At 50.2% G+C, this 25,355-nt stretch overlaps 1 protein-coding gene and 1 non-coding gene across 2 annotated transcripts; one reads left to right on the top strand and one right to left on the bottom strand.

Annotated features, from left to right (window-relative positions):
* Positions 1-10,800: 10,800 nt before the first annotated feature.
* LOC114204692 (U6 spliceosomal RNA) lies at positions 10,801-10,902 on the bottom strand. The gene has a single exon (XR_003608220.1). It is a non-coding gene; the product is annotated as a U6 spliceosomal RNA (small nuclear RNA).
* A 10,460-nt stretch (positions 10,903-21,362) lies between these two features.
* Positions 21,363-21,617, top strand: MYMX (myomixer, myoblast fusion factor). The gene has a single exon (XM_028097884.1). It carries the CDS (start codon positions 21,363-21,365, stop codon positions 21,615-21,617), a length of 255 nt encoding a protein of 84 aa, XP_027953685.1.
* Positions 21,618-25,355: the final 3,738 nt, after the last annotated feature.

Below are 25,355 nucleotides of genomic sequence, written 5' to 3'. Positions count from 1 at the left end.
CCAACTGAGAGAGACTTATCCACGGTCCTCAGAAATGGTGAGAAAGACAGTGAACTCAAAAAGGGGTTCGCAGGCACCGTGCCCATCAGCGGTCTTCTTCAATCTGCAGCTGCAACCAAATCTGTTAAACAACAAAAATTCAACTCCAGCAATTTAAATGATCAAATTGACTTTATTGAACCATTGATGAATCGGGCAGGCTCCCACCCTAGCAAACAGAAAAAGCCCCGTCCAGCTATAGAAAATGAAAGGTTTGCAAAGGCAGAGAGGAAGCAGGAAAAGGAAATAATTAGCAGGGTGTATTGTTTTAGGCAAGGGAAACAGAATGGGTCTATCTGTAAATTTCCTAGTGCTGCCCAGGAAATTCTAGGTTGAGTGCTTAGAGGTCACATTCCTGGGAGGGGTTGAAACTGCAGTTAAGTTAGGTATTGAGTCTGGGTTTGCTGATGTGGGCCTTAACCTAAGTAACTCCATTTTATTTTATTTATTTATTTTTAAAGATTTTATTTATTTATTTGACAGACAGAGACATAGCAAGAGCAGGAACACAAGCAGGGGAAGTGGGAGAGGGAGGAGCAGGCTTCCCGCTGAGCAAGGAGCCCGATGTGGGACTCGATCCCAGGACCCTGGAATCATGACCTGAGCCGAAGGCAGACGCTTAACGACTGAGCCACCCAGGTGCCCATAAGTAACTCCATTTTAGACCTCTGGTTTTCTTTTTAACAGGGGTGCCAGTGGCTCTCAGGGCGTGTTGTGCGGACAACTGAGACGAAAGTGTGCTCAGTGCCTGGCACACAGTCAGCACTCCCCAGGTGGCAAACTCATCATCATCACCACTTAGATTCCAAGGAGCCCCATCTGCAGTCTATGTGCTGAACAACTAAAAGGAGGGTCATTCACCTAGATTGTGATGTGAGCCCCCCCGCCAAACTCAGAGTTCTACCACTGGGCAGCTGCCCACTATTCAAGAAGTGAGATGAATTCGCAAACATTTAATAAATATATCTAGTGAACACATGCATCCAACACGTATGCCAGCATGCAGACATCACAGTCCTTCACATCCACAATCTACACAGAAGTGCCCCCCCCCCCCCCGCCACCGCCAGCTGCACCGGGTCTGGCTGCTCCCTCCTCCTGCCTGCCAAATCTGCATCAGCCCTCACCTTTTCTTTTTTTTTTTTTTAAAGATTTTATTTATTTATTTGAGAGAGAGAGAGAATGAGAGATAGAGAGCATGAGAGGCAAGAGGTTCAGAGGGAGAAGCAGACTCCCTGCTCAGCAGGGAGCCCGATGTGGGACTGGATCCCGGGACTCCAGGATCATGACCTGAGCCGAAGGCAGTCGCTTAACCAACTGAGCCACCCAGGCGCCCCAGCCCTCACCTTTTCTTCAGCCCCTTTAGACTCCATCTTCATCTGCCTCCTCCCTCAGCCTAACGCCCCGGAATGCCACTCCCACTTTGTCCTCGCTGTCTCCTGTGGATCTGTCACCACGCTTTCTGCTCTTCTCTTCTGGTCTTCAGTGTGGGTAACTTCCTATGTTCAGAGCACGGGGTGGTAGGGTCCTGCTGGGGAAGCCTTCGCCCCTGCTGCCTGCAACCTGCACAGCTCATGCTGGGTAGTCTTGATTGAGGCTGTGTGGCAATCTAGACCACATCTTGATGACTAACTGCCATTCTCCACAGCTGCTGCCCCCATTTCCTTCGGAACCCCCTCCCTGGCCTCCCATTTTTCTGCAAAGATGAAGCCACATCAGAAGAACACCCTCAGCCCGACTTCTCCAGTCCCTCAGAATATTGCCGTAGCTTCGTCCTCTGGTTTCTGAGACAGTGGGGTCTCAAGTGTACCAGAAATCTTGCCATGTGCAACAACATGGATGGACTTTGAGGGCATTATGCTAAGTGAGATAAGTTAGGCGAAGACAGACAAATACTGTATGATCTCACTTATATGTAGAATCTAAAAAAAAAAAAAACACAATACAAAAAAGCAAAAAACCTACCTCAAAGATATAATGAACAGATTGGTGGTTATCAGAGGTGGGGATGAGGGGTGGGCAAAATGGGTGAAGGGGGTCTAAAAGGTATAAACTTCCAGTTATAAAATAAATACATCATGGGGATGTTATGTACAGCATCATGACTACGATTAATAATACTGTATCACAGCTTTGAAAGTTGCTAGGAGAATAGCTCTTTTTTCTTTTTAAGATTTTATTTTTAAGTAATCTCTACATTCAACGTGGGGCTCGAACTCACAACCCCAAGATCAAGAGTCGCATGCTCCACAGACTAAGCCCACCAGGTGCCCTGCAAGGAGACCAGTTCTTTTTTTTTTAAAGATTTTATTTATTTATTTGTCAGAGACAGAGAGAGACAGAAGGAGCACAAGCAGGGGGAGCGGCAGGCAGAGGGAGAAGCAGGCTGCCCGCCGAGCAGGGAGCCCGATGTGGGACTCGATCCCAGGACGCTGGGACCATGACCTGAGCCGAAGGCAAACGCCCAACCGACTGAGCCACCCAGGCGTCCCAAGGAGACCAGTTCTTAAAAGGTCTCAACACAAGAAGAAAACTGTGAGGGCGCCTGGGTGGCTCAGTCGTTAAGCGTCTGCCTTCGGCTCAGGTCATGATCCCAGGGTCCTGGGATCGAGCCCTGCGTCAGGCTCCCTGCTCCGCGGGAAGCCTGCTTCTCCTCTCCCACTCCCCCTGCTTGTGTTCCCTCTCTCGCTGTGTCTCTCTCTGTCAAATAAATAAATAAAATCTTTAAAAAAAAAAAAAGAAAACTGTGTAACTATGTATGGTGATGGATGTTAAGTAGATTTATTGTGATCATTTTGTAATATATGCAAACATGAAATCATTATGTTGTATACCTAAAACTAATATAATGTTATATGTCAATGATTTCTCAGTTAAAAAAATAAAATGTGTGGGGCACCTGGGTGGCTCAGACACTTAACAGTGTCTGCCTTTGGCTCAGGGTCATGATCCCAGGGTCCTGGGACTGAGCCCTGCATCAGGCTCCCTGCTCATCGGGGATCCTGCCTTTCCCTCCCCCTCTGCCCCCCCAAACTCGTGCTCTCTCTCTCTGTCAAATAAATAAATAAAATATTTAAAAATTTTTATTTATTGGGGCGCCTGGGTGGCTCAGTGGTTAAGCATTTGCCTTCAGCTCAGGTCATGATCCCGGGGTCCTGGGATCGAGCCCCGTATCGGGCTCCCTGCTCAGCCGGAAGCCTGCTTCTCCCTCTCCCACTCCCCCTGCTTGTGTTCTCTCTCTCGCTGTATCTCTGTCAAATAAATGAATAAAATCTTTAAAAAATTTTTTTTATTTTTATTTTTTTAAAGATTTTATTTATTTATTTGACAGAGAGAGAGAGAGCACAAGCAGGGGGAGCAACAGAGGGAGAGGGAGAAGCAGGCTCCCCGCTGAGCAGGGAGCCCAATGTGGGGCTCAATCCCAGGACCCTGGGATCACGACCTGAGCTGAAGGCAGACGCTTAACAGACTGAGCCACCCAGGTGCCCCCAAATTTCTTTTAATTAAAATAAATTGCTAGAAACCCCATGGAATATCAGGCAGCAGTTAGAAGCAGTGGACGGGATGCCATACAGCAACAGCTATAAGATCCTGAAAACATACTGAGGGGAAAATAGTAAGGCAAAATGAACACGATAGCTTTTTTGTACAGTTTTTTTTAAATGATGCTTCTTTTTTCTTTTTTTTTTTAAGATTTTATTTATTTATTTGACAGAGAGAGGGAACACAAGCAGGGGGAGTGGGAGAGGGAGAAGCAGGCTTCCCGCCCAGCAGGGAGCCCAATGTGGGGCTCTATCTCAAGACCCTGAGATCATGACCTGAGCCGAAGGCAGACGCTTAATTGACTGAACCACCCAGGTGCCCCCAGTACTTGGTTTCTAATACCATGCTCCAATAAATAGAACCGGGGCTTATTGGAGAAATGTCTGATTCTAGGGCTGCTGCAGGAAAGGTACAAGATAAGTCCTGAACATCTTGTGCCAGAAAGTAAGGAAATGCTCAAATCAAGAGCAAAAACAAAAAACATGATGAGAATATGGCAATGGTGAAGCATAATTCCCTACACCTCAAGTGGGTTGCACCTAGTGACTTCTTTCCAAAGAAGACAGTATGGGGGTGCCCGGCTGGCTCAGTAGAGCATATGATGCTCGATCTTGGGGCCATGAGTTTGAGCCCCACGTTGGGTATAGAGATTACTTAAAAATAAAATCTTTAGGGGCGCCTGAGTGGCTCAGTCGGTTAAGCATCTGACTCTTTTTTTTTTTTAAGATTTTATTTATTTATTTATTTGAGAGAGAGAGAGAGAATGAGAGATAGAGAGCACGAGAGGGAAGAGGGTCAGAGGGAGAAGCAGACTTCCCGCTGAGCAGGAAGCCCGATGTGGGACTCGATCCCGGGACTCTAGGATCATGACCTGAGCCGAAGGCAGTCACTCAACCAACTGAGCCACCCAGGCGCCCCAGCATCTGACTCTTGATTTAGGCGCTGGTCATGATCTCAGGGGTCATGAGATCGAGTCCCACATCAGGTTCCGCGCTGGGTGTAAAGCCTGCCTGGGATTCCCTCTCCCTCTGCCCCTCCCCCACTGCCACACTTTCACTCTCTCTCTCAAATAAATAAAATCCTTTTTAAAAAAGGACAGTATGAAAAGTGGGAGAAAAGAGTAACTTTATGGTAAAGAAACATGACAAACACTACTTCAGGCAGCTGATCAAGGTCAACATCAACAGTAATAAGTCATGTTGATAGAATGTACCCTTGATGTGATGTGATGAGAATGGCATTTTACCTCTGTGGTTTCCTTCCCCAAAACCCAAAAACTCTAGTCTAATTATAAGAAAAACATCATACAAATTCCACTTGCAGGACATTTTGCAAAACACCTGCCCAGTAGTCCTCAGAATGATCAAGGTCATCAAAAACAAGGAAAGTCTGAGAAAGGGTCACAGCCAAGGGGAGCCTAAGGAAAAAAGACAGCTAAGCATAATGTGCTATCCTGGATGGGATCCTGGCACAGAAAAGGGACATTTGGTAAAAACTAAGGAAATCAACAAAGTACGGGTTTTAGTCAATACTAATGTATCAATATTGGCCCTTAATTGTAATAAACATACTGTATTAAGGTAAGATGTTACTTATAGGGGAAATTGGGTGTGGGGATACAGAAATTCTCTGTACTATCTCCACAACTTTTCTGTAAATCTAAAATTATTCTAAAATAGTTTATTTTTTAAAGTATTTAAAATAGATACCTTGGAGATATTTTTCTGTTGGTGCACAGAGAGCTTCTTTATGATCTTTTAAAAGATTTTATTTATTTATTTGAGAGAGAGAGTGCATGTGGAGGGGCAGGGGGGCAGGAGAGGAAGAAAATCCCAAATCGACTCCCCACTGAGTGAGGAGCCAGATGCAGGGTTCCATCCCACAACCCTGAGATCATGACCTGAGCCAAAACCAAGAGTTGGATGCTTAACTAACTGAGCCATCCAGGTGCCCCTTCCTTATGCTTTTTCTATAGGTGCATAGGATTTCACTGTAGTGAAATCTCATCACTGACTTACCAACTCTTTACTGAGGGTTGTTCCCAATCTTTGACTATTATAACCAATGCTACAATGAATGACACTACACATATGTCATTTTATGTAATGCAGCTATTTCTATAGGATAAATATCTAAAAGCAGGATATATTTTTATAAGATTTTTATTTATTTGAGAGAGAGAGCGAGTGAGCCCAAGCTGGGGGGAGAGGCAGAGGGAGAGGGAGAAACAGACTCCCTGCTGAGCAAGGAGCCCAACTCTTAATCCCAGGACCCTGGGATCATGATCTGAGCAGAAAGCAGACACTTAACCAACTGAGCCCCCCAGGTGCCCTTAAAAGTGGAATGTTGAGTTAAAGAGTATATACATCAGTAATTCAGTATATACATTAAACTCCCCTCCATATAGGGGGAGTTTATACTGCAATATAAGAGAGTACATATTTCCCCACAGCCTCGTCAACGCGGTCTGTGGTCAAACTTTTGCATATTTCTAATGTGATAGGAGAAAAATGGCTTCTCGGTGTCCTTGTACTTTGCATTTCTCTTATTGCAAGTGAAACTGAGCAAACTGTTTTGCTTGCGCGTCCTTTCATTTTCTGTGAGCCGTCTCTGCATATTCTTTGTCCATTTTTATACTGGGCTTTTGCGTTTTTCCTTATAAAATTTTAGGAGCTATTTCTATTTTAGGAAGATTTGCCTTTGCCTGCCATAGGGGCTGCAAATATTCCCCTTTCCGTGCCATCTGTCTAATGCCTGCCCCATGGACCCCACTCCTCCCCTTCCCTCCGGCAGAACTGCTTTCCTCAGGCCACCTGTTCCCTTTCAGAGCCCCAGCCCAAAGCCCGTCTAGTTCCTCATTCTTCCTGGTGACCTCTGACCTCTTGGTGACATCTGGCTCTATACTGAAGACTCTTCTTGTGTGTAAATAACTTTTACTGTGTCCTTTGTCTGTCTTCTGGGATTTCACATTCTCATTAGAACATGGAAAATAGAGGGACGCCTGGGTGGCTCTGTCAGTTGAGCATCTGCCTTCAGGTCAGCTCATGATCCCAGGGTCCTGGGATGGAGTCCTGCACGGGGCTCTTTGCTGAGCGGGGAGCCTGCTTCTCCCCCTGCCTGCCACCCCCACTGCTTGTGCTCTCAATCTCTCTCTTTCTCTGACAAATAAATAAATAAAATCTTTAAAAAAAAAAAAAAAGAACATGGAAAATAGAGAAAAGCATTCAGTGGAAAACCAACATTCACCTGCGAGTCCACCTCCCAGGATAACCACCTCCTGCTTCTCAAGGCCTCTGTGTGTGTATTTATTTACGAAAGAAACTTCTTGAATCTATCCAGTTCCTTTGGGAAGTGATTATCATTACACTTTCACACCTCTCGGATTTCTGCATGTGCCTATTTTGTCTCCACTGGCGGGTAAGCTGGAGGTACCGGGTAGGAACTACCCCTCCTGCCCATCCCCACTGCAGCGACCTTCTCTCTCCTGGACTCCCCCCGCCCCACATTTCCCTGCCCTGCCCAAGCCTAACCGCTGCCCGAATGCCTGCCACAGGCGTCAGACTCTGCGTCTCATGGGTCTTCAGAAGCACCTTCACCTTGTTGGAAACTTGGGCTCATCAACCCATCCCCCAGAAAAATCCCGCTTTCCAGTCAGAACAGCCAAGACTCACCCAAGCATTGTTTCCAGCCCGCGCCCTGCAAGCACCAAACGGTTCCTGAAGTCACCCCACTGTTTGGCCTCTGTCTTTGTTCAAGCTCTTCCTCACCTAGACTTTGCTCCCCCCTCTTTCCTGCAGGCCTCCCACGACTGTCTGTCACACTCTGCCCATCCTCTGGCCCCAGAGCACCATCCCCCTCTCGGCCTTTTCCTCGCCACCAAACCCTTTCTGAAGCCCCATCTCCCCACCCCCACACACATACCCTACCCCACCCCTGACACTCCTTCTCCAGGTCGGTCCTGACTGGAGGCCGCCTCTGAGAAGTTCCACACACCCCACCCCCAGGCCCCGTGCTGGCTGGTGCCGCTGACTCCCAAGGTGCCAGGCACTTTCCCTTGCAGAACAATCCATCCTCTCTCCCTATTGTGATTTCCTGTTTACTCCTCTGTCTCCCCTACTGATACACCGGAGGCAGGGCTGTGTTTCAGTGACGTATTTCAAGTGCAGGCGCTGGAACACTAACTATGTTTGTTGACTAGGGAAAGCACGGGTTTCCCAGCTAACGTGATCACTCCCCATTTTGAGCGTTGAAAGCTTTCCACCGAGGGTGTCTCCTGTAGGGCCAAGCTGGGCCAGTTGGAATTGAAACCCTCCTGGGTCTGATGTGCAAACTCATCTCCCTCCACTGTCTAACTACCACCCTTTTCGGACTCTTACAGAGGTCCTCTCTGAACCTCAGTTTTTTCATCTGTCTAGAGAAGAGAACACTAAGGGGAAAATTATAAAGACCACATACATGAATCATAATACCTTGTAAACAGCAATGGGATAAATGAAGATGGAATGTGGGTACATTATTTAAAAAAACAGTGCTACCTTTCACTGAGCCTGTTTTCTATACCAGGCACCGCTTTAATATCTCACTGGTATTAATGCCTTTTCATCCTAAATCAGCTCCATTTCAAAGAAAGGTAAACTGAGGCACAGAGCAGTTAATGATTCATTTGGCTAAGATTCCACATTGTAGGTAGAAGAGCTGGGATTTGAACCCCGGGCAGAGCCTACTTGCTTAACCACCACCCCATGTTGCGTCTCTATTAAATAATATATAATATATTAATATTATTTGGTCGGAGAGCTGCCCTCTTCAAATAAAACTGATCCAATCACACAACCACCCTCTCCTGGGATGATTCTCACTCTAATGGTAATTCTGTAGGTAGAGTTTTTTGTTCATATCTATTTATCTATCCCAAGAATGGAAACATGTTTAAAATGTAGAAAAGAACCATGCCCGTATTTTCTGTTCTTCGACATTTGCGTAATCAGCTTCAAATAGAATAAATACCCCTCAGTTGAACTACACAGAGTTTAACGGCATCTGTTTTGCCATAACTTACATGGAGTTACCTTCAGTGGTACTGAAGATGTATATCCCCCAAACCCACCGCTGCAGGTCTTCCAAGCACCTCTAGGTTGAGTTTCCAGTCCCTTCCCTCATATTTTCAGAATTTCCTCACCAAGAGAGAGATGGGGACAAGGGAGGGGAAAGAAGAGGCCAGCCTGGGTGGGGGCTCTCCACTTGGATTCACAAGGGGCAGGAGAAGAGAGATAAAGGTTTGGTGGTCACTGATAGTCCTTCTGGGTCTGTGGCTCAGGGCACAGGCTATGCTCCCCTGGATTGCCATGGGGGTGACGTGGTAAGGTCACCTCCACATAGGTTTCCCCTAGTCTCCCTCCTTTGCCTGTCCTATTGCCACGCCCCTGATGTCAGCCTTATCCCTGGCACAGAGCCCCAACTCCTGCCTGTGGGGGCAACAGAAAGGAGGAGGGCAGAAAGGGACCGTTTCTGGATACCCAAGGAGAAACTGAGTGTAGAAAGGAGGACGCCTCCCCTCCCCCCACCGAAGAATAGCTGGAAGCAAGATGCCTGCCTCCTAGCGCCCACACTGCCTTCACTTCTGAGGATCCAGAAATTTGTGGGACGCAGGGAGGGAAAGAGAAAGAAAAAGGCGAAGAGAGTTAGGGAGATCCAGAGAAAAAGGGTAGGAGGTTAGAGAGACCAACACAGGCATATCTTAGAGATACTGCAGGTTCAGTTCCAGACCACCAGAACAAAGCACATATTGCAATAAAGTGAGTCAGATGAATTTTTTGGCTTCCCAGTGCGTATAAAAGTTATGTTTGCACTATACTGTAGTCTCGTGAGTGTGCAAGAGCATTATGTCTAAAAAACCAATGTGCGAAGGGGTGCCTGGGTGGCTCAGTTGGTTAAGCGACTGCCTTCAGCTCAGGTCATGATCCCAGGGTCCTGGGATCGAGTCCCGCATCGGGCTCCCTGCTCAGCGGGAAGCCTGCTTCTCCCTCTAACCCTCCCTCCTCTCATGTACTCTCTCTCTCTCATTCTCGCTCTCTCAAATAAATAAATCTTAAAAAGAAAAAAATAAAAAACCAATGTGCATATCTTCATTAAAAATTACTTAATTTTTTTTAAGATTTTATATATTTGAGGGAGAGAGCCTGAGCATGGGGAGGGGGCGGCGGAGGGAGAGGGAGAAGGAAGCCCCATGGGGGCTCGATCCCAGGACCCCAGGATCATGACCTGAGCCGAAGGCAGCCGCTTAACCGACTGAGCCACCCAGGTGCCCCTAAAACTACTTTATTGCCAAAAAGTGCTAACCAGGGACACCTGGGTGGCTCAGTCGGTTAAGCGTCTGCCTTCAGCTCAGGTCATGGTCCCAGGGTCCTGGGATCGAGCCCCGCATCAGGCTCCCTGCTCAGCAGGAGGCCTGCTTCTCCCTCTCCCACTCCCCCTGCCTGTTGTTCCCTCTCTCGCCGTGTCTCTCTCCGTCAAATAAATAAATAAAATCTTAAAAAAAAAAAAAAAGGAGACAACGGTAAAGTTTGCCACATTGAGTGAGTCTTCCTTTCACGAATGATTTCTCTGCAGCACGTGATAGCATTTTACCCACAGCAGAACTTCTTTCTGGAGTCGGTCCTCTCACATCCTGTTGCTGCTTTCCCAACTATGTTTATGGAATATTCTAAATCCTCTGTGGTCATTTCCACAATCTGCACAGCATCTTCGCCAGGAGCAGTTTCCATCTCAAGAAACCACTTTCTGTGCTCATCCATAAGAAGCAACTCCTCATTTGTTCAAGTTTGGTCATGAGATGGCAGCAAGTCCCATCTTCAGGCTCCATGTCTGACTCTAGTTCTCTTGCTGTTTCCACCCCATCTGCTGTTACTTCCTCCCTTGAAATCTTGAACCCCTCAAAGTCATCCATGAGGGTTGGAATCAAATTCTTCCAAACTCCTATTAATGTTGATTTTTTTAAAAGATTTTATTTATTTGAGAGAGAGAACGGAACGCGTGAGAGAGAGAGAGGGAGAAAGAGAGAGAAAGAGCGTGCGCACGAGTTGTGGGGAAGGGTAGAAGGAGAGGGAGAGGCAGACTCCCGGCTGAGCAGGGAGCCCGATGTGGGGCTCAATCCCAGGACCTTGGGATCATGACCTGAGCCGAAAGCAGACGCTTAACGACTGAGCCACCCAGGCGCGCCTGATTTTTTTTTCCTTCATGAATTTGCATGTCCTGCTTGCTCAGGGGCCATGCTAATCTGTACCGTTCCAATTTTAGTGTATGTGCTGTTGAAACAAGCACCTATTTATGTTGCTATTTGACCTCTTCCCATGAATCACAGATGTTCTTTTTTTTTTTTAAAGATTTTATTTATTTATTTCAGAGAGAGAGAGAATGAGAGATAGAAAGCACGAGAGGGAAGAGGGTCAGAGGGAGAAGCAGACTCCCCGCTGAGCAGGAAGCCGGATGTGGGACTCGATCCCGGGACTCCAGGATCATGACCTGAGCCGAAGGCAGTCGCTTAACCAACTGAGCCACCCAGGCACCCTCACAGATGTTCTTAATGGCATCTAGAATGGTGAGTCCAGGGGGCACCTGGATGGATCAGTTGGTAGAGCATGTGATCTCAGGATTGTGAGTTCAAGCCCCATGTTGGGTATAGAGAATACTTAAGGAATTGAAAGAAAAGAAAGAAGAAAGAAAGAGAAAAAGAAAGAAAGGAAGGAAGGAAGGAAGGAAGGAAGAAAGAAGAAAGAAAGAAAGAAAGAAAGAAAGAAAGAAAGAAAGAAAGAAAGAAAGAAAGAAAGAAAGAAAGAAAGAAGGAAGGAAGGAAGGGTGCCTAGGTGGCTCAGACAGTTAAGCGTCTGCCTTTGGCTCAGGTCATGATCCCAGGGTCCTGGAATCGAGTCCCGCATGGGGCTCCCTGCTCCTTGGGAGCCTGCTTCTCCCTCTGCCTCTCTCTCTCTCTGTCTCTCATGAATAAATAAATAAAATCTAAAAAAAAAAGAAGAAAGGAAGGAAGGAAGGAAGGAAGGAAGGAAGGAAGGAAGGAAGGAAGGAAGAAAGAAAGAAAGAAAGAAAGAAAGAAAGAAAGAAAGAAAGAAAAAGAAAGAAAAATGCTTACCAGAGATTTTCAACTTACTCTGTCCAGATGCATCAGAGTAATCACAATCCACAGCAACTATAGCTTTGTGAAGTATATTTCTTAAATACTAAGACTTGAAAGTTAAAGTGACTCTTTGATCCAGGGGCTGCAGAGTGGATGTTGTGTTAGCAAGCATGAAGACATTAACCTTGTCCATCTCTATCAGAGCTCCTGAGTGACCAGGTGCCTTGGCAATGAGCAGTACCATTTTAAAAGGAATCTTTTTTCCTGAGCAGTAGGTCTCAACAGTGGGCTTAAAATATTCACAATATTAAACTGTGTTTTAAACAGATGTGCTGTCATCCAGGCTTTGTTCCATTTATAGAGGAGAGCCAGCAGAATTCTGAAGGGTCCTAGAATTTTCGAAAGAGTAAATAAGCATTGGCTTCACCCTGAAGTCACCAGCTGCATTAGCCCCTAACAAGGGAGTCAACCTGTCCTTTGGAGCTTTGAAGCCAGGCATGGACTCCGCCTCTCTAGTTATGAAAGTCCTAGATGGCATCTTCTTCCAATAAAAGGCTGTTTCGTCTACATTGAAAATCTCTCAGGGCACCTGGGTAGCTCAGTCAGTGGGGCACCCAGCTCTTGGTTTCAGCTCAGGTCATGATCTTGGGTTTGTGGGATCGAGCCCCGTGTCGGGTTCCCCACTTGGCTCAGAGTCTGCTTGGGATTCTCTCTCTCCCTCTCCCTCTGCCCCTCCTGCTCCTGCTCTCTCAAATAAATGAATAAAACCTTAAAAAAGGGGGCGCCTGGGTGGCTCAATCGTTAAGTGTCTGCCTTCGGCTTGGGTCATGGTCCCAGGGTCCTGGGATCAAGCCCCGCAACGGGCTCCCTGCTCAGTGGGAAGCCTGCTTCTCCCTCTCCCACTCCCCCTGCTGTGTTCCCTCTCTTGCCGTGTCTCTCTGTCAAATAAATAAATAAAATCTTAAAAAAAAATCCCGAAGATGTTTAAAAAAAAAAACCTTAAAAAAAGTACTTTATTTATGATTGATACTAAATCTTTTTCAGTTATGTGGATCGCAAAAGTCTTCCCCAGTCTGTGAGGGACAGCCTTCTCACTTTCTTTTTAGCGTCTTTTGTTAATTGAAAGTTTTTGAATTAGCTGGGTAATTGAAGCTGGGTGATGGATACATGGGGTTTGTTATACTATTATCTCTACTTCTGTGTAATTTTGAAAATGACCATAACAAAAAGTTTATAAAAATCTGTAAAACAGATAATCCCCTGCTATCCCAAATTCCTAAAGATCAGCTCCTATATTGTATAGTTTTGCTTTCAGATCTCTAATGCCATTGGAATATATTTGTTTGTTGGTTGGTTTTTAAAGATTTTATTTTTGAGTAATCTCTACACCCAGTGTGGGGCTTGAACTCACCACCCTGAGATCAAGAGTTTTATGCCCTACCGACTGAGCCAGCCAGGCACCCCATACATTTATAGTTGGTACGCCAGAAGTTCAAAATTTACCTTCCCTCTTATGGATGGCCAACTGTCCCAGCCTCATTTCCGACCCTGTATTCTGACCCTGTCCCTCCTCTTCTGACCAGAAACTCCCTTGTCTGTTTCTAAATTCTCTATTCTGAAAAAAAGTAATTTTTTTAAAGATTTTATTTATTTATTTGACAGAGAGATAGCACAAGTAGGCAGAGGGAGAGGGAGAAGCAGGCTCTCTGCCGAGCAGGGAGCTGGACGTGGGGCTCCATCCCAGGACCCCAGGATCATGACCTGAGCCAAAGGCAGCTGCTTAACCGACTGAGCCACCCAGGCGCCCCTGAAAAAAAAATTTTTTTTAAAGATTTTATTTATTTATTTGAGAGAGAGAGAATGAGAGATAGAGAGCACGAGAGGGAAGAGGGTCAGAGGGAGAAGCAGACTCCCTGCTGAGCAGGGAGCCCGATGTGGGACTCGATCCCGGGACTCCAGGGTCATGACCCGAGCCGAAGGCAGTCGCTCAACCAACCGAGCCACCCAGGCGTCCACGAAAAAAATTTTTAAATAAAAAATTAATTCTCTATTCTGTTCCTTAGTCATGTGTCTATTTTTGCATCTTGCCACACCATTGTAATTCTCATATTAATAGATTGGCCACACTTGGTATTATCTCTTCTTTTTCTTCTCAGATTGACTTGGCTGGGGCACCTGGGTGGCTCAGTAGGTTAAATGTCTGCTTTCTCGGGTCCTGAGATTGAGCCCCACATGGGGCTCCCTCCCTCTGCCCCTCCCCCTGCCTGTGTGTACACACCAATAAATATTTGACAGAGAGAGAGAGCGAGAAGCACATTCCCCACTGGGCAGGGAGCCTGATGCGGGACTCAATCCCAGGACCCTGAGATCCTGACCTGAGCTGAAGGCAGACGTTTAACCGACTGAGCCACCCAGGCGCCCCAAATAAATAAAATCTTATTAAAAAAAAGATTGGGGCACCTGGGTGGCTCAGTCGTTAAGCGTCTGCCTTCGACTCAGGTCATGATCCCAGGGTCCTGGGATCGAGCCCCACATCCGGCTCCCTGCTCAGCGGGAAGCCTGCTTCTCCCTCTCCCACTCCCCCTGTTTGTGTTCCCTCTCTCGCTGTGTTTCTCTCTGTCAAGTAAATAAATAAAATCTTTAAAAAAAAAAAAAAAAGATTGGCTTGGCTATTCTTGGTCCTTTTTTCTTCCATATAAATTTTTTGATCAGCTTACTTGATTCCAGAAAGGGAGGACATCAACACTGTTGGGATCTTATTCAGAGTCACACTGAATTTCCAGATTAATTTGGGGGAGAACTAACATTTGTATAACATGACGTTTTCCTGACCATTATTACCTTGGCACATTAATCCATATATTTAGGTCTTCTCTTTTGGTCCCTCTGTAAAAACTGTTTGCTTTCAACACTAGGGTCTTGCTCAGTCCTTGTTAGATTTACTCCTGGGGTTTGCGGGTTTTGCCAGTCTCCCTTCCCACGTCAGATATGCCAGGCATGTCCTTCCTCACCTCCTGCTCCTGCCTCCTGGTCCACACCCCTCCTTCCCACTGTCCAGGAAGCAGCTGCCCTGCCCCAACAGCTGACTTTCCCGTGAGGCCTTGCCAGTGTGAGTAGAGCTCACATTTCCCACCCCAGGTCCTATCAGCTGAGTCTGAGGAGAGTGACAGTTGTTTTGGCAGGGACAATGGGCTGCATTCTGTATAGGCTCCTCTCTGGGCCCCCTTCTCCCTGGCCACAGCAACTGTTCTTGGAGATAGGGTAGGGCCCCACCTGTCAGCTCTAATTACTCTCCAGGCGACACCCAACTCCCCGGCTCATTTCTTCATGCTTGGTTGACAAGTCTAGTATGTGTTCCTCTACCCAGTCGCCTGTTCAGGGGTCTATCATTGCCTGACATTGGTGGGCAGAGGGACGGTGGTCATGGGTATGGGACTGTCCCTCCCAAGGGCATGATCTCTCACCTCGGAGGAGCTGCAAGTTCCCAAAATGTTCTCTAAGTTGTCACCACATCCAGGCCTCGGATCCTCACCACAGCTCCACTCAGATAGTTGAGCCAAGAGGAGCTGTGATAGGGAACAGGGCTGAACTTCCGATTCCAGGCTAGTGTTCTGCCCTTCCCCACCAACACTTCCTACCCCTGGCTGGCCTCCACACCTGCCCCTCAGCACCTGTACCCTTCTTTTTTTTTTTTTAAAGATTTTATTTATTTATTTATTTATTTATTTGAGAGGGAGAATGAGAGAGAGAGAGAGAGAGAGCATGAGATGGGGGAAGGTCAGAGGGAGAAGCAGACTCCCCGCTGAGCAGGGAGCCTGACGCGGGACTCGATCCCGGGACTCCGGGATCATGACCTGAGCCGAAGGCAGTCGCTGAACCAACTGAGCCACCCAGGCGCCCCTCTTCTTTTTTTTAAAAAGATTTTATTTATTTATTTGAGAGAGAGAGAATGAGATAGAGCATGAGAGGGGCAAGGGTCAGAGGGAGAAGCAGACTCCCCGCTGAGCAGGGAGCCCGATGCAGGACTCGATCCTGGGACTCCAGGATCGTGACCTGAGCCGAAGGCAGTTGCTTAACCAACTGAGCCACCCAGGTGCCCCCCCTCCTTTTTTTAAAGACTTTATTTATTTCTTTGAGAGAGAGAGAGAGCGCATGAGCAGGGGGCCGGGGGAGGGGCAGAGGGAGAGGGAGAAGCAGGCCTCCTGCCGAGCAGGGAGCCCGATGCGGGGCTCAATCCCAGGACCCCGGGATCATGACCTGAGCCAAAGGCAGACGCTTAACGACTGAGCCACCCAGGTGCCCCAGCACCCCTACCCTTGATGAGGCCTCCCTGGCTTCTTTCGAGAACTTTGTTCAGGGGTCAACACTGCCCTCAACTTCCCACAAATGGGAAGGGCTCCAGGCCAGTGCTGATCCCTGAGAGGGGACAACAAGACAGTGAAAGCCTGACAGAGCCAGCGGCTTCAAGGGGCCCCAGGCCTCCACTGATTTTTCAAGCTTTCGCTGGCCCCCACATCCACTCTCAGGGGCTGGGCATGAGCATCAGGGTGCCTCCCAGCAGGCCTCCGAGGAGCAGCCAATTGGGCTGGCCTCAGACATTGGGTATACTGAGAGGTCAAACCCAAACCATGAAAGGAGGGAGACTCTTTGTCTACTGGACACCTTCTAGGAGCCAGCCCTGGACCTAGTCTTTTCCCATGTCTTGATCCTGTTAGAGGCAGGAGTTATGGTAATTCCCGCGTTAGAGAAGAGGGCCACCAGACGGCAAAGCTCCTAGAAGGTGTTATTCCTTTTTTGTTTTTTGTTTTTTTAAGATTCTATTTATTTATTTGACAGAGAGGGACACAGCGAGAGAGGGAACATAAGCAGGGGGAGTGGGAGAGGGAGAAGCAGGTTTCCCGCAGAGCAGGGAGCCCGATGTGGGGCTCGATCCCAGGACCCTGGGACCATGACCTGAGCCGAAGGCAGATGCTCAACGACTGAGCCCCGCCCCGGCGCCCCTGGAAGGTGTTATTCCTATCCCCACTTGTGCAGTGAACAGTCTGCTCATGGGGCGCCTGGGGGGGCTCAGTCAGTTAAACACCTGCCTTTGGCTCCGGTCGTGGTCCCAGGGTCCTGGGATGGAGTCCTGCGTTGCATCATGTCCTGCCGGGCTCCCTGCTCAGCGGGGAGTCTGCTTCTCCCTCTCCCTCTGCCCCTCCCCCCCAGCTCATGCTCTCTCTCTTAAATAAATAAAATCTTTAAAAAACTCCATCTGCTCACGGCATCCCTAGAGCCCTGACAGAGGGTCCCAAAGCCAGCCTGTGAACCCATTCTTCACCTCGTGGCCGAGGAGGACAGGCAGTCAAGTGCTGTGGACCCCTGGATGGGGACAAGCAGAAAGGGGTGGGAGAAGCAGGAGGCCCAGTGCTCCAGGGTCCGCAAGAACCCATTAGCTATATGGAGAGCCTGGCTGTCTCAGTGGGTGGAGCACGACTTAATCTTTGGGCTGTGAGTTCAAGTCCCACATTGGGTGTAGATATTGCTTGGGGAAAAAAAAAAAGCCCACAACAAAACCATTAGCTATACTGCAACTCTCACCCCCAGGCCTGGTCTCCCCAGCTGCCTGTCTGGCACCCTATCTGCTGACTCTCAGTTTATCTGTTCCTCCGTGCCTTGCACAGGCCTGGCACACACTTGCTTGCACTCCAGTGCTTGTTGTTGACATGAATGGCCCAATTAATGGAAGCCTAACTGGGGGGCAGGAGGGCTCTCCAGATGCTCCTGGATGGCCCTGAGGGTCTGGGAAGAGGAGCAGGGAGGAGGATTGCAGGGGTGACTTACTGTCCTGTTCACAGGCCTCAACTTCACAAGTTGGCAGTCAGATCCCTTTTTTTTTCTTTAATTGATTTTAAAGAACAGGAGGTTTGGCCAATTTCCTCAAAGTTGCTGGCCTCTCCCCAGCAGCAGGGGGTGGGGGGTAGAGGTCAGGGTGGTACAGGCAGGATCCATTACACAGGCTAAATCAGGAACTAGAAGGAATTGCTGTGTGGTAGCTCTCTTGCCAGAGAGAATGATTATCTTTCCAGGAAAGGCTGAGGAAATCCTTAGCAGAGCCCTTGGTTTTCTACCTTGGAGAAAATGTCTGGGGCAGGCTGATGGGTGTGGGGAAGGATTAATCCAGTTGAGGGTGGGGAGGAGGTGGACAGGGGAGTTAATCCCGGGGGGGTTGCGGGGTAGAAAGAAAGCTATGACTAGCCCCAGGTTGTGGCAGCTACTCCCCCCCCCCCGCCCCCAACGCAGCACTCCTCACCCCCCCACCCCCCCACCCCGTTCTCCATTGTTTACCAGAGACAACATCCTGTTTCTGTTACTTGCCTCACTGGTCCAGGCCCTGGATCCCCTCACTGCTGGGGTGGGGGTGAGGGGATGGGGGGTGGGGCAGGCCTCTGGCTCCAGGTCCAGGGTCCAAGGACCTCACAGCCGGGGAAACTGAGGTTGGGGGGTGACTTGAGGTCACAGCAGTGGCTTATGTGGGCCAGTGCTTGGTTGGGACTCCATGGTTCCCTCAAAATTACACACTTCAGAGGGTCCCAGCGGGAACCATCGGGGTCTGACTTCTTCTCCCTTGGGTTCGTGAGGTTGGTTCCCCCTCTCCAAAAGGCGCTCTCAGCAAGTGGGGTTCTCACATCCTAGGAGTGTATTCAGATCAACGGAGCTCTGTGGCTCTGCAGCACAGGCTCTGGACAAGCCGCCTGAGTTTGGGTCCCATCACAGAACCTCTAGTGATTTAGTCTTTTTATTTTTTTTTAAGATTTTATTTATTTATTTATTTGTCAGAGAGAGGGAGAGAAAAAGCACACAAGCAGGGGGAGCGGCAGGCAGAGGGAGAAGCAGGCTCCCCACTGAGCAGGGAGCCAGATGGGGGGCTGGATGCCAGGACCCTGGGATCATGACCTGAGCCAAAGGCAGACACTGAACTGACTGAGCCACCCAGGTGTCCCCTCTACTGATTTATTCTTTTTTTTAAATTAATTTATTTATTTAATTGACAGAGAGAGACACACACACACACACACACAGCGAGAGCAGGAACACAAGCAGTGGGAGCAGGAGACGGGGAAGCAGGCCTCCTGCCGAGCAGGGAGCCCGATGCGGGGCTAGATCCCAGGACCCCGGGATCATGACCTGAGCCGAAGGCAGACGCTTAACGACTGAGCCACCCAGGCGCCCCTCTACTGATTTATTCTTACATTGTTTATTGACAAGCGCTGAGGACACAACAGCAGATAAAAGAGACGTAAGTCCCTACATTCTTGTGGGGGAGGCAGATAATCAACAAGATAAGGAACTAAAACAAAATATATAGCATTACGGATAATGATTTGCTGTGGAGATAAGTAAAACAGAGGTTTGGATAGAGAGGAGACAGAGGGGATGGAGTGGAGGAGTGTACTTTTAAATAGAATGGATAGGGGCGCCTGGGTGGCTCAGTCGTTAAGAGTCTACCTTCGGCTCAGGTCATGATCGCAGGGTCCTGGCATCGAGTCCCACATCGGGCTCCCTGCTCAGCGGGGAGCCTGCTTCTCCCTCTCCCACTGCCCCCTGCTTGTGCTCTCTCTCTCTCTCTCTGACAAATAAATAAAATCTTTAAAAATAAATAAATAAATAAATAAATAAATAAATAGAATGGATAGGTAGCATATGGGCAAAGACTTGGAGGTGAGAGATAGAATGAGATGGATACCTGGAGAAAGAGCCTTGTGCAAAGGAGCAAACCGTTGGTGCAAAGGCCCTGAGGCAGAAAACACATCTGGCACAGTTAAGGAAAAGCAAGGAAGCCAGTGTGGCTGGAGCAGAATGACAGAGACAAGGATAGAAGTTGAGTCAGAAAGCTAGGGGAGGTCAGACCACCCAAGGCCTTGTAGGTCACAATGAAAGCCTTTGGCTTTAACTCTGAGTGAGGTGGGAGCCCCTGGACAGTTTGTGCAGAAAGAAGACAGGATCTAATTCCTGTTTTATAAAGATCAGTCTGGTCTCTGTATGGAAAAGAGAAACAGGAACACCAGTTAGCAGGCTACTACAATAATTCAGGTGAGAAATAATGAATGCTCAGACAAAGGGTCGTCATGACGACATCAGTGAGGTGGTGAGATTCTGAATATTTTGAAAGTAGAGCTACCAGGATTTACTAATACGGGTACTGAACTGTGATGGGAAGAGAGAAGTCAAGATAACGTCCAAGATTTTGGCCAGAGGAACTAGAAAGTGGCAGTTGCCACTTACAGAGGTGGGAAGGCCTGAGGGAGGGGCAGGTCTGGGGGGAGATCAGGCCATTTATCTGCTGTATGATTTGGGGTAAGTTGCTTAACCACTCTGAACCTCAGTTTCCTCATCTTTACAATGGTTATAATAATGGCATTCCTGCAGAGTGGCCATTATCTCTTCTGAGTCCAGAAAGGCAAAAAGTAGACCCATTTTAGGAAGTAGGAGGATGAGGTATTTAAAAACAAAACAAACCCAGGCTGTCTCTGTATCAGGCGATCTCATGGAACTTCACTTAATCTTGAGGGGAAAGTGGGCAACGAGGGTCCTAAAGTGGGTCTCCCTCTTCCTGTCCTGAGTGGGAGTGCCACCCCACTGTGTCCAACTTGGCCCAGCTACCTGATGGACTGTGACCCCGCTCCTCTACCCGCGGGAGACAGCCCACAAGTGCTTGCCCATGTCCCGTTCTCCCTGTGTGGGTCACTCTCTGCTGGTGTGTCTAGGCCACAGTCTTCCTGCTTCTGAGATTTGGGCAAGTGGGTCTCTCACATTGTTCCATTCCCATTACCCCTGCCAGTTAACTCCCAATTACTGAGCTAACAGAGGATGGGACTGGAGACCGGAGGAATCAATGTGCCTGAGGTCACACCATTAGAAAATGCAGCCTGGGTTCTACAACCAGCAGGAAGAATTCCTGCATCTGTTCCTTCCACTTCTTCCAGCCCAGCAGCCTCCTCCCCTCAATATACCAGGTGCCAGAACACAGCTGTCTCTTCATGGCTCCCCCCACCCAGGCAAGCTGTCCTAGGGTGGGGCTGAGCTTGATGGGGCGGCCGGGTAGTGTCCAGTGAGGCTGTGCCCCTGCAGGCAAATCCAGCCAGAGATTCATTCTGAGCAACAGTTCTGACTGGTGAGAGCTGCTGCTGACCGGTGGGTGTGGGGGATTGGGAGGGTTGGAAGTGTCAGGTCAGGGTGGATCAAGGGGCCTCAGAAGAAAACTTAGAATTGCCTGGGGAAGAACTCCTGCTGGATTGAGAAGAGTTGGGGAATGCCAGGGAGCCTGAGGGTGTGAATGGGGTGAGGTGGGGGGGAAGGGAGATCTAGGGAACAGTAGGAGCCCCTGGAGGCTGGGAAGGGCAAACTGTAAGTCCAAGCCCCAGCTTTACTTTGGCCTTGGTGTCTTCATCTGAGCTATGGTAAGAACCCTCCCGCCCCAGCTACCTTGCCAAGAGAAAGGGCTTCTGGAAAGCAAAAATGACCCATAGATTGAGGTGGTGGGGGGAGCATAAGGGTAGAAACTGAGGTGGAGGGGGGAAGCCTGCCCACCCCGAGTTTTGGCCAGGTGAGGATGGAGCAGGAAAGGGGCAAGCCTAGAGCCTGGATTGCCTCCACAGTCACGGACCCAGCCATGCCCGTCCCACTGCTCCCGTTACTTCTGCGAGCGCTGGTGGGCCGCCTGCTTCTGCCTGCCGCCCGCCTGGCCCGCCGGCACCTCCTGCCCCTGCTGCGCCGACTGGCCCGCCGCCTAGGCTCACAGGATGTTCGAGAGGCTTTGCTGGGCTGTGTGTTGTTCGTCCTCAGCCAGAGACACCCGCCCGACGCTGAGGAGGCCTCCAGAGCGGCTGGCCAGGAGAGGAGGGAGAGGCTAGCCCCCCCCAAATGAGGCCGCGGTCCCTGATATTGGCTGTGTCATCGAAAGCCTTTCTTCTGGACTAGGACAGTCCTGGCATCATCACTGAGCGCAGCCTACCCAGTGTGCGGAAGACACGGTGCGGGACTGAGCACAAGAAGGGTCTGACCAGGAACGCCTCCCCTCTCCCAACAGGAATGACTGGAAGGATGCCCAGCATCGAGCAGAAAACTGATCATTACCCCTCCTGAATTCCTCCTCCCAAGACCCCTTTTTCCTAATCACATCTGGTTCCAGGGAAGGGAGGAAGTGACTCTCCTCCCCTACCCCCAAACGGTGACATGAGGTCCAGTGAGGGACAGTGCTTACCCAGGGATAACTGACAATTTACCGGAGAGGCGAGATTTTAACCCAGACGGTCTGTCTTCCAGACTCAGGATTTACCTTAAAATAGTAGGACCTTGGTTCCCTAGGGAGTCAGTCTTGCCCCAAAGCCCAGCATGCTGCAGGTGCTCAATAAACATATGTTGATTTGAGTTCTTGGGACGCCATTTAAAGTCGTGTCACCCACGCAGCTTCCTACGCTCCTACGCGGGGAGAGAGCCTAACGTGGCCAGGGGGGTGGGGGCGGGGGCGGGGGCGGGGAAACCACTCAAGGGTTCCTTTTGCTTCCTATCCCATTGTCCCGCAGTCCTCATCTCCTGGAGGTTGTTTCCCTTGTGTAACTTCAGTCAGTACGTCACACTGTGACCCAGCAGTCTTGGGTCCGATTTGGAGGTCTGGGGGCCAGCTCAAGGTAAGGAGAAAAACGTCACGTCCTTGAGCCAGGTTGGAGACTCTTCTCACCTAGTGGTGTGGGAAGAGGGTGATTTGTTTGCTAAGGGACCCCGCGGGCAGCCACCCAGGGGAGCAGTGTAGAAATGCTTGCCCTGAGGGGCCCCGTGTCCCTGAAGAGATCTAGGCGGGGTGCGGGTGGGGGAGTGACCAGAGACATTCACCTCATTATTTCCGCCTCCCCAAAGAGCAGCTCCTAAGAGGTCAAATAAGAGCTGTCAGAGTCATTTGCATTCAGCCTCCGGGTAATTTGCTTATTGTTCCCAAATAATAGTCCTCCCTCGCTCCAGGAGTCTTGCGCTGTAGGTTCAGAAGGGGGACATGAGGGATGCGGGCCCCTTTCCGGACCCCCATCTGGGCCCCACACCTTCGTTCCGAAGCTCGGCCCCGGGGGAAGAAGTGAGGCCCGAGCTGTGCGCCCCCAGCCCAGCCCCGCGGGGCTTTCCGCCGGACCCCGGCCTGGCCACCCCTCGACACCATCTGCTTCCTCCTGGCGTCCTCCAAAGCCTGTGCACGTGCTCACCCCTCTCGGGAAGGCGACCTGGGGGAAGGGGCGGAGTGAAGGGAGTTCCAGCTCGCGGTCCCCTAACCGCGTTCCCCTCCAGGGTCACAGGCACCTTTTCTTCCGTCTGATCCCGGCCTCCCATGCCGCCGGCCTCCCAAAGCGCTCCTCGCTCCCGAGCGGCGCGGGGCGGGACAGAGCAGGTCGCCGAGCGCGGGCCGGGCGCCGGCGTGTGGCCAGTTGCAGCCCCTCTCCCGCCGGCAGCGGAGACCGGTCAGACCCGGCGCGGGCTGCGAGCTCCGTCCATGGCCCCAGCCCCGAGATGAGGAGGCCAGGATGGGGAAGCAGAGGGGAATTTTCGTCGTCCTCTTCCAAATCCGGCCGGTGCGCGGGGAGCTGAGGCGGGCCGCTGGGCGGTGGGGCGGGGGCGGCGCGGTTCCCACGCGCCCCGCGGGGCCGGGCGGAGAGAGATGGAGTTGGGGCCCTAGTGGGGCTGGGGGGGGGCGGCTGTACGTGGGGTCGGGCTCTGCGATTTCCGGCGGAGGGGATGCTTTTCTCGGACTTTGAAGGTCACCCCGCCCCACTCTTCCACCCCCGCTGCGCCACCCCAACCATATCCAGATTCCCCCAAGGTCAGAGACCTGCCCAGGGCAAAGGGTAGGGGCAGAGTGCTGGGAAATAAGGCTGGGAAGACCAAGCCCAGAGGTAGTGAACTTCAAGTCTTGAACTCTGACCCTCATTCTCACCCTTAAGTACACATCCACTAGGAAAGTGAGGGAAGTGAGATGAGTATGGCCCGGAGAGGGCTGGATCTTGTCTTTATTTTAAATGTGGATGTTTTGTTCATCATATCATTTCTTGCATTAACTTTGATTTTTTAAAAAAACATCTCAGTAAAATATTATTTATCTTGATTTCTAAATTTTTTGGCACCCCCATAAAATTTGCACCTCGGGCAAGTAAGTGCCTCATTGGCCTCTCCCTAGTCCCAGCCTGGCCACAGGGCCACGGACACAGAGTCGGGAACAAAATGAGAGCGCACAGTCATGAGATAGGTGCTGGTGACAAACAGCCAAGCCAAGCAAACACGCTTCCAGCAAACACAGATGGACACAGGCTGGGGAGAGTGGACCGGTGTGTGAGGTGGTGGGGCAGGCTTGGGGCCTAGAATACGGAGGAGGGAGTCTGGGGCAAGAGACAGCCTCAAATAGAGTGGGGGATGGGGTGGGATCAGCCCTTTTCACCCTACTCCTGTGCCAGGGACCTGAAGGAGAAAGACGTAAGACAGGGCAGAGGGTGACAGGACTGGCTGGGCCTGCCCAGAAAACCTCCTGGCACAGGCTGGTGTGAGTTGAGGCCCTGAGGCTGTCCAGCAGAGGGCCCTGGCACCCAGCAACCATCTCTGGTCAGGGAAAGGCTCCGAAGGGGCGTGGATGCTGGCTGGGGGCCCAGGCGGGGTGACTGCCAGATGGACTTCTCTCCAGCAGTAAGAGTCCTGGCTGTTGCCATCTAGTGAGCAGGCCAGGCCTCAGCGGGGGTGGGGAGAGGAACCAGCCTTTCCCCTGTCTGGCCTGGGACCCTCACCACTTCCCTTCGGTTGCTTTCCCCTTCCAGCCCCCTCTGCACACAACTGCACCCACTGGCCACCAGCCTGGCCATGCCGGGCAGGTCTGTCTGACCACTAAGTCCTGCCACCCCCACGGGCCCAAAGATGGGAAATGAAGGTGGGGAGAGAGACCGGGGCCAAGGAAGAGGGGAGAGGAGGGCTGGGAGAGGAAGAGTGAGAGACTGGACAAACACAGGATGGGAATGGGGGTGGGTAGACCCAGACATGAAGCGGCCCTCAAGTCGTGGGGCATTGCCTAAAAAAATACCACCCTACCCCTCTTCCTGCCCTCTGTTTGCTTAAGGCTGGGGGGTGATGGTGTGTCATGTCTCTGCGGGAAGCGCCGGAAGGCTGAGAACACCCCTTCTGGAGTAGCTTGGGGACAGTCCACTGATCCTAAGTAGAAAAACTACACCTCCCTTCAGGGCCCAGTCTGTTTCCTGGCAAGAGGGTATGACCCTGCCTCATCCTTTGACGGTAGTAATGCTAATTGGTTGTTGTTCTTTTTAATATATACATTTATTTATTTATTTGAGAGAGAGGGAGATGGAGAAGCAGACTCCCCGCTGAGCAGCGAGCCCCATGTGGGGCTTGGACCTCTGGATTATGACCTGAACTGAAGGCGGGCGCTTACTGACTGAGCCACCAAGGGGCCCCCTGCTAATTGTTGTTTAGTGTCCATGGCTTCTCCAGGGGACAGGTTTCTTGGGTAGTTGGGGTGTGGGGGGTGTGGGCACTGGGTTGGACTTTGTGTCTTTACACCTCGCCAGCGGACAGATTATCCTCCAGCACTGAGAACTGCTATAGGGGCCCTGATTCTCCCCTCCCC

The sequence above is a fragment of the Eumetopias jubatus genome, unplaced genomic scaffold, assembly GCF_037043125.1.
Source record: "Eumetopias jubatus isolate StellerSeaLion01/CBP00866 unplaced genomic scaffold, mEumJub1_p1.0 scaffold_6, whole genome shotgun sequence".
Lineage (NCBI taxonomy): Eukaryota > Metazoa > Chordata > Mammalia > Carnivora > Otariidae > Eumetopias > Eumetopias jubatus.
This window is presented reverse-complemented; position numbering and strand designations above follow the sequence as displayed.

What these genes read in the sequence shown, in the direction of transcription:
- MYMX (XM_028097884.1), top strand. Translation starts at nt 21,363, where the DNA reads ATGCCCGTCCCACTGCTCCCGTTACTTCTGCGAGCGCTGGTGGGCCGC.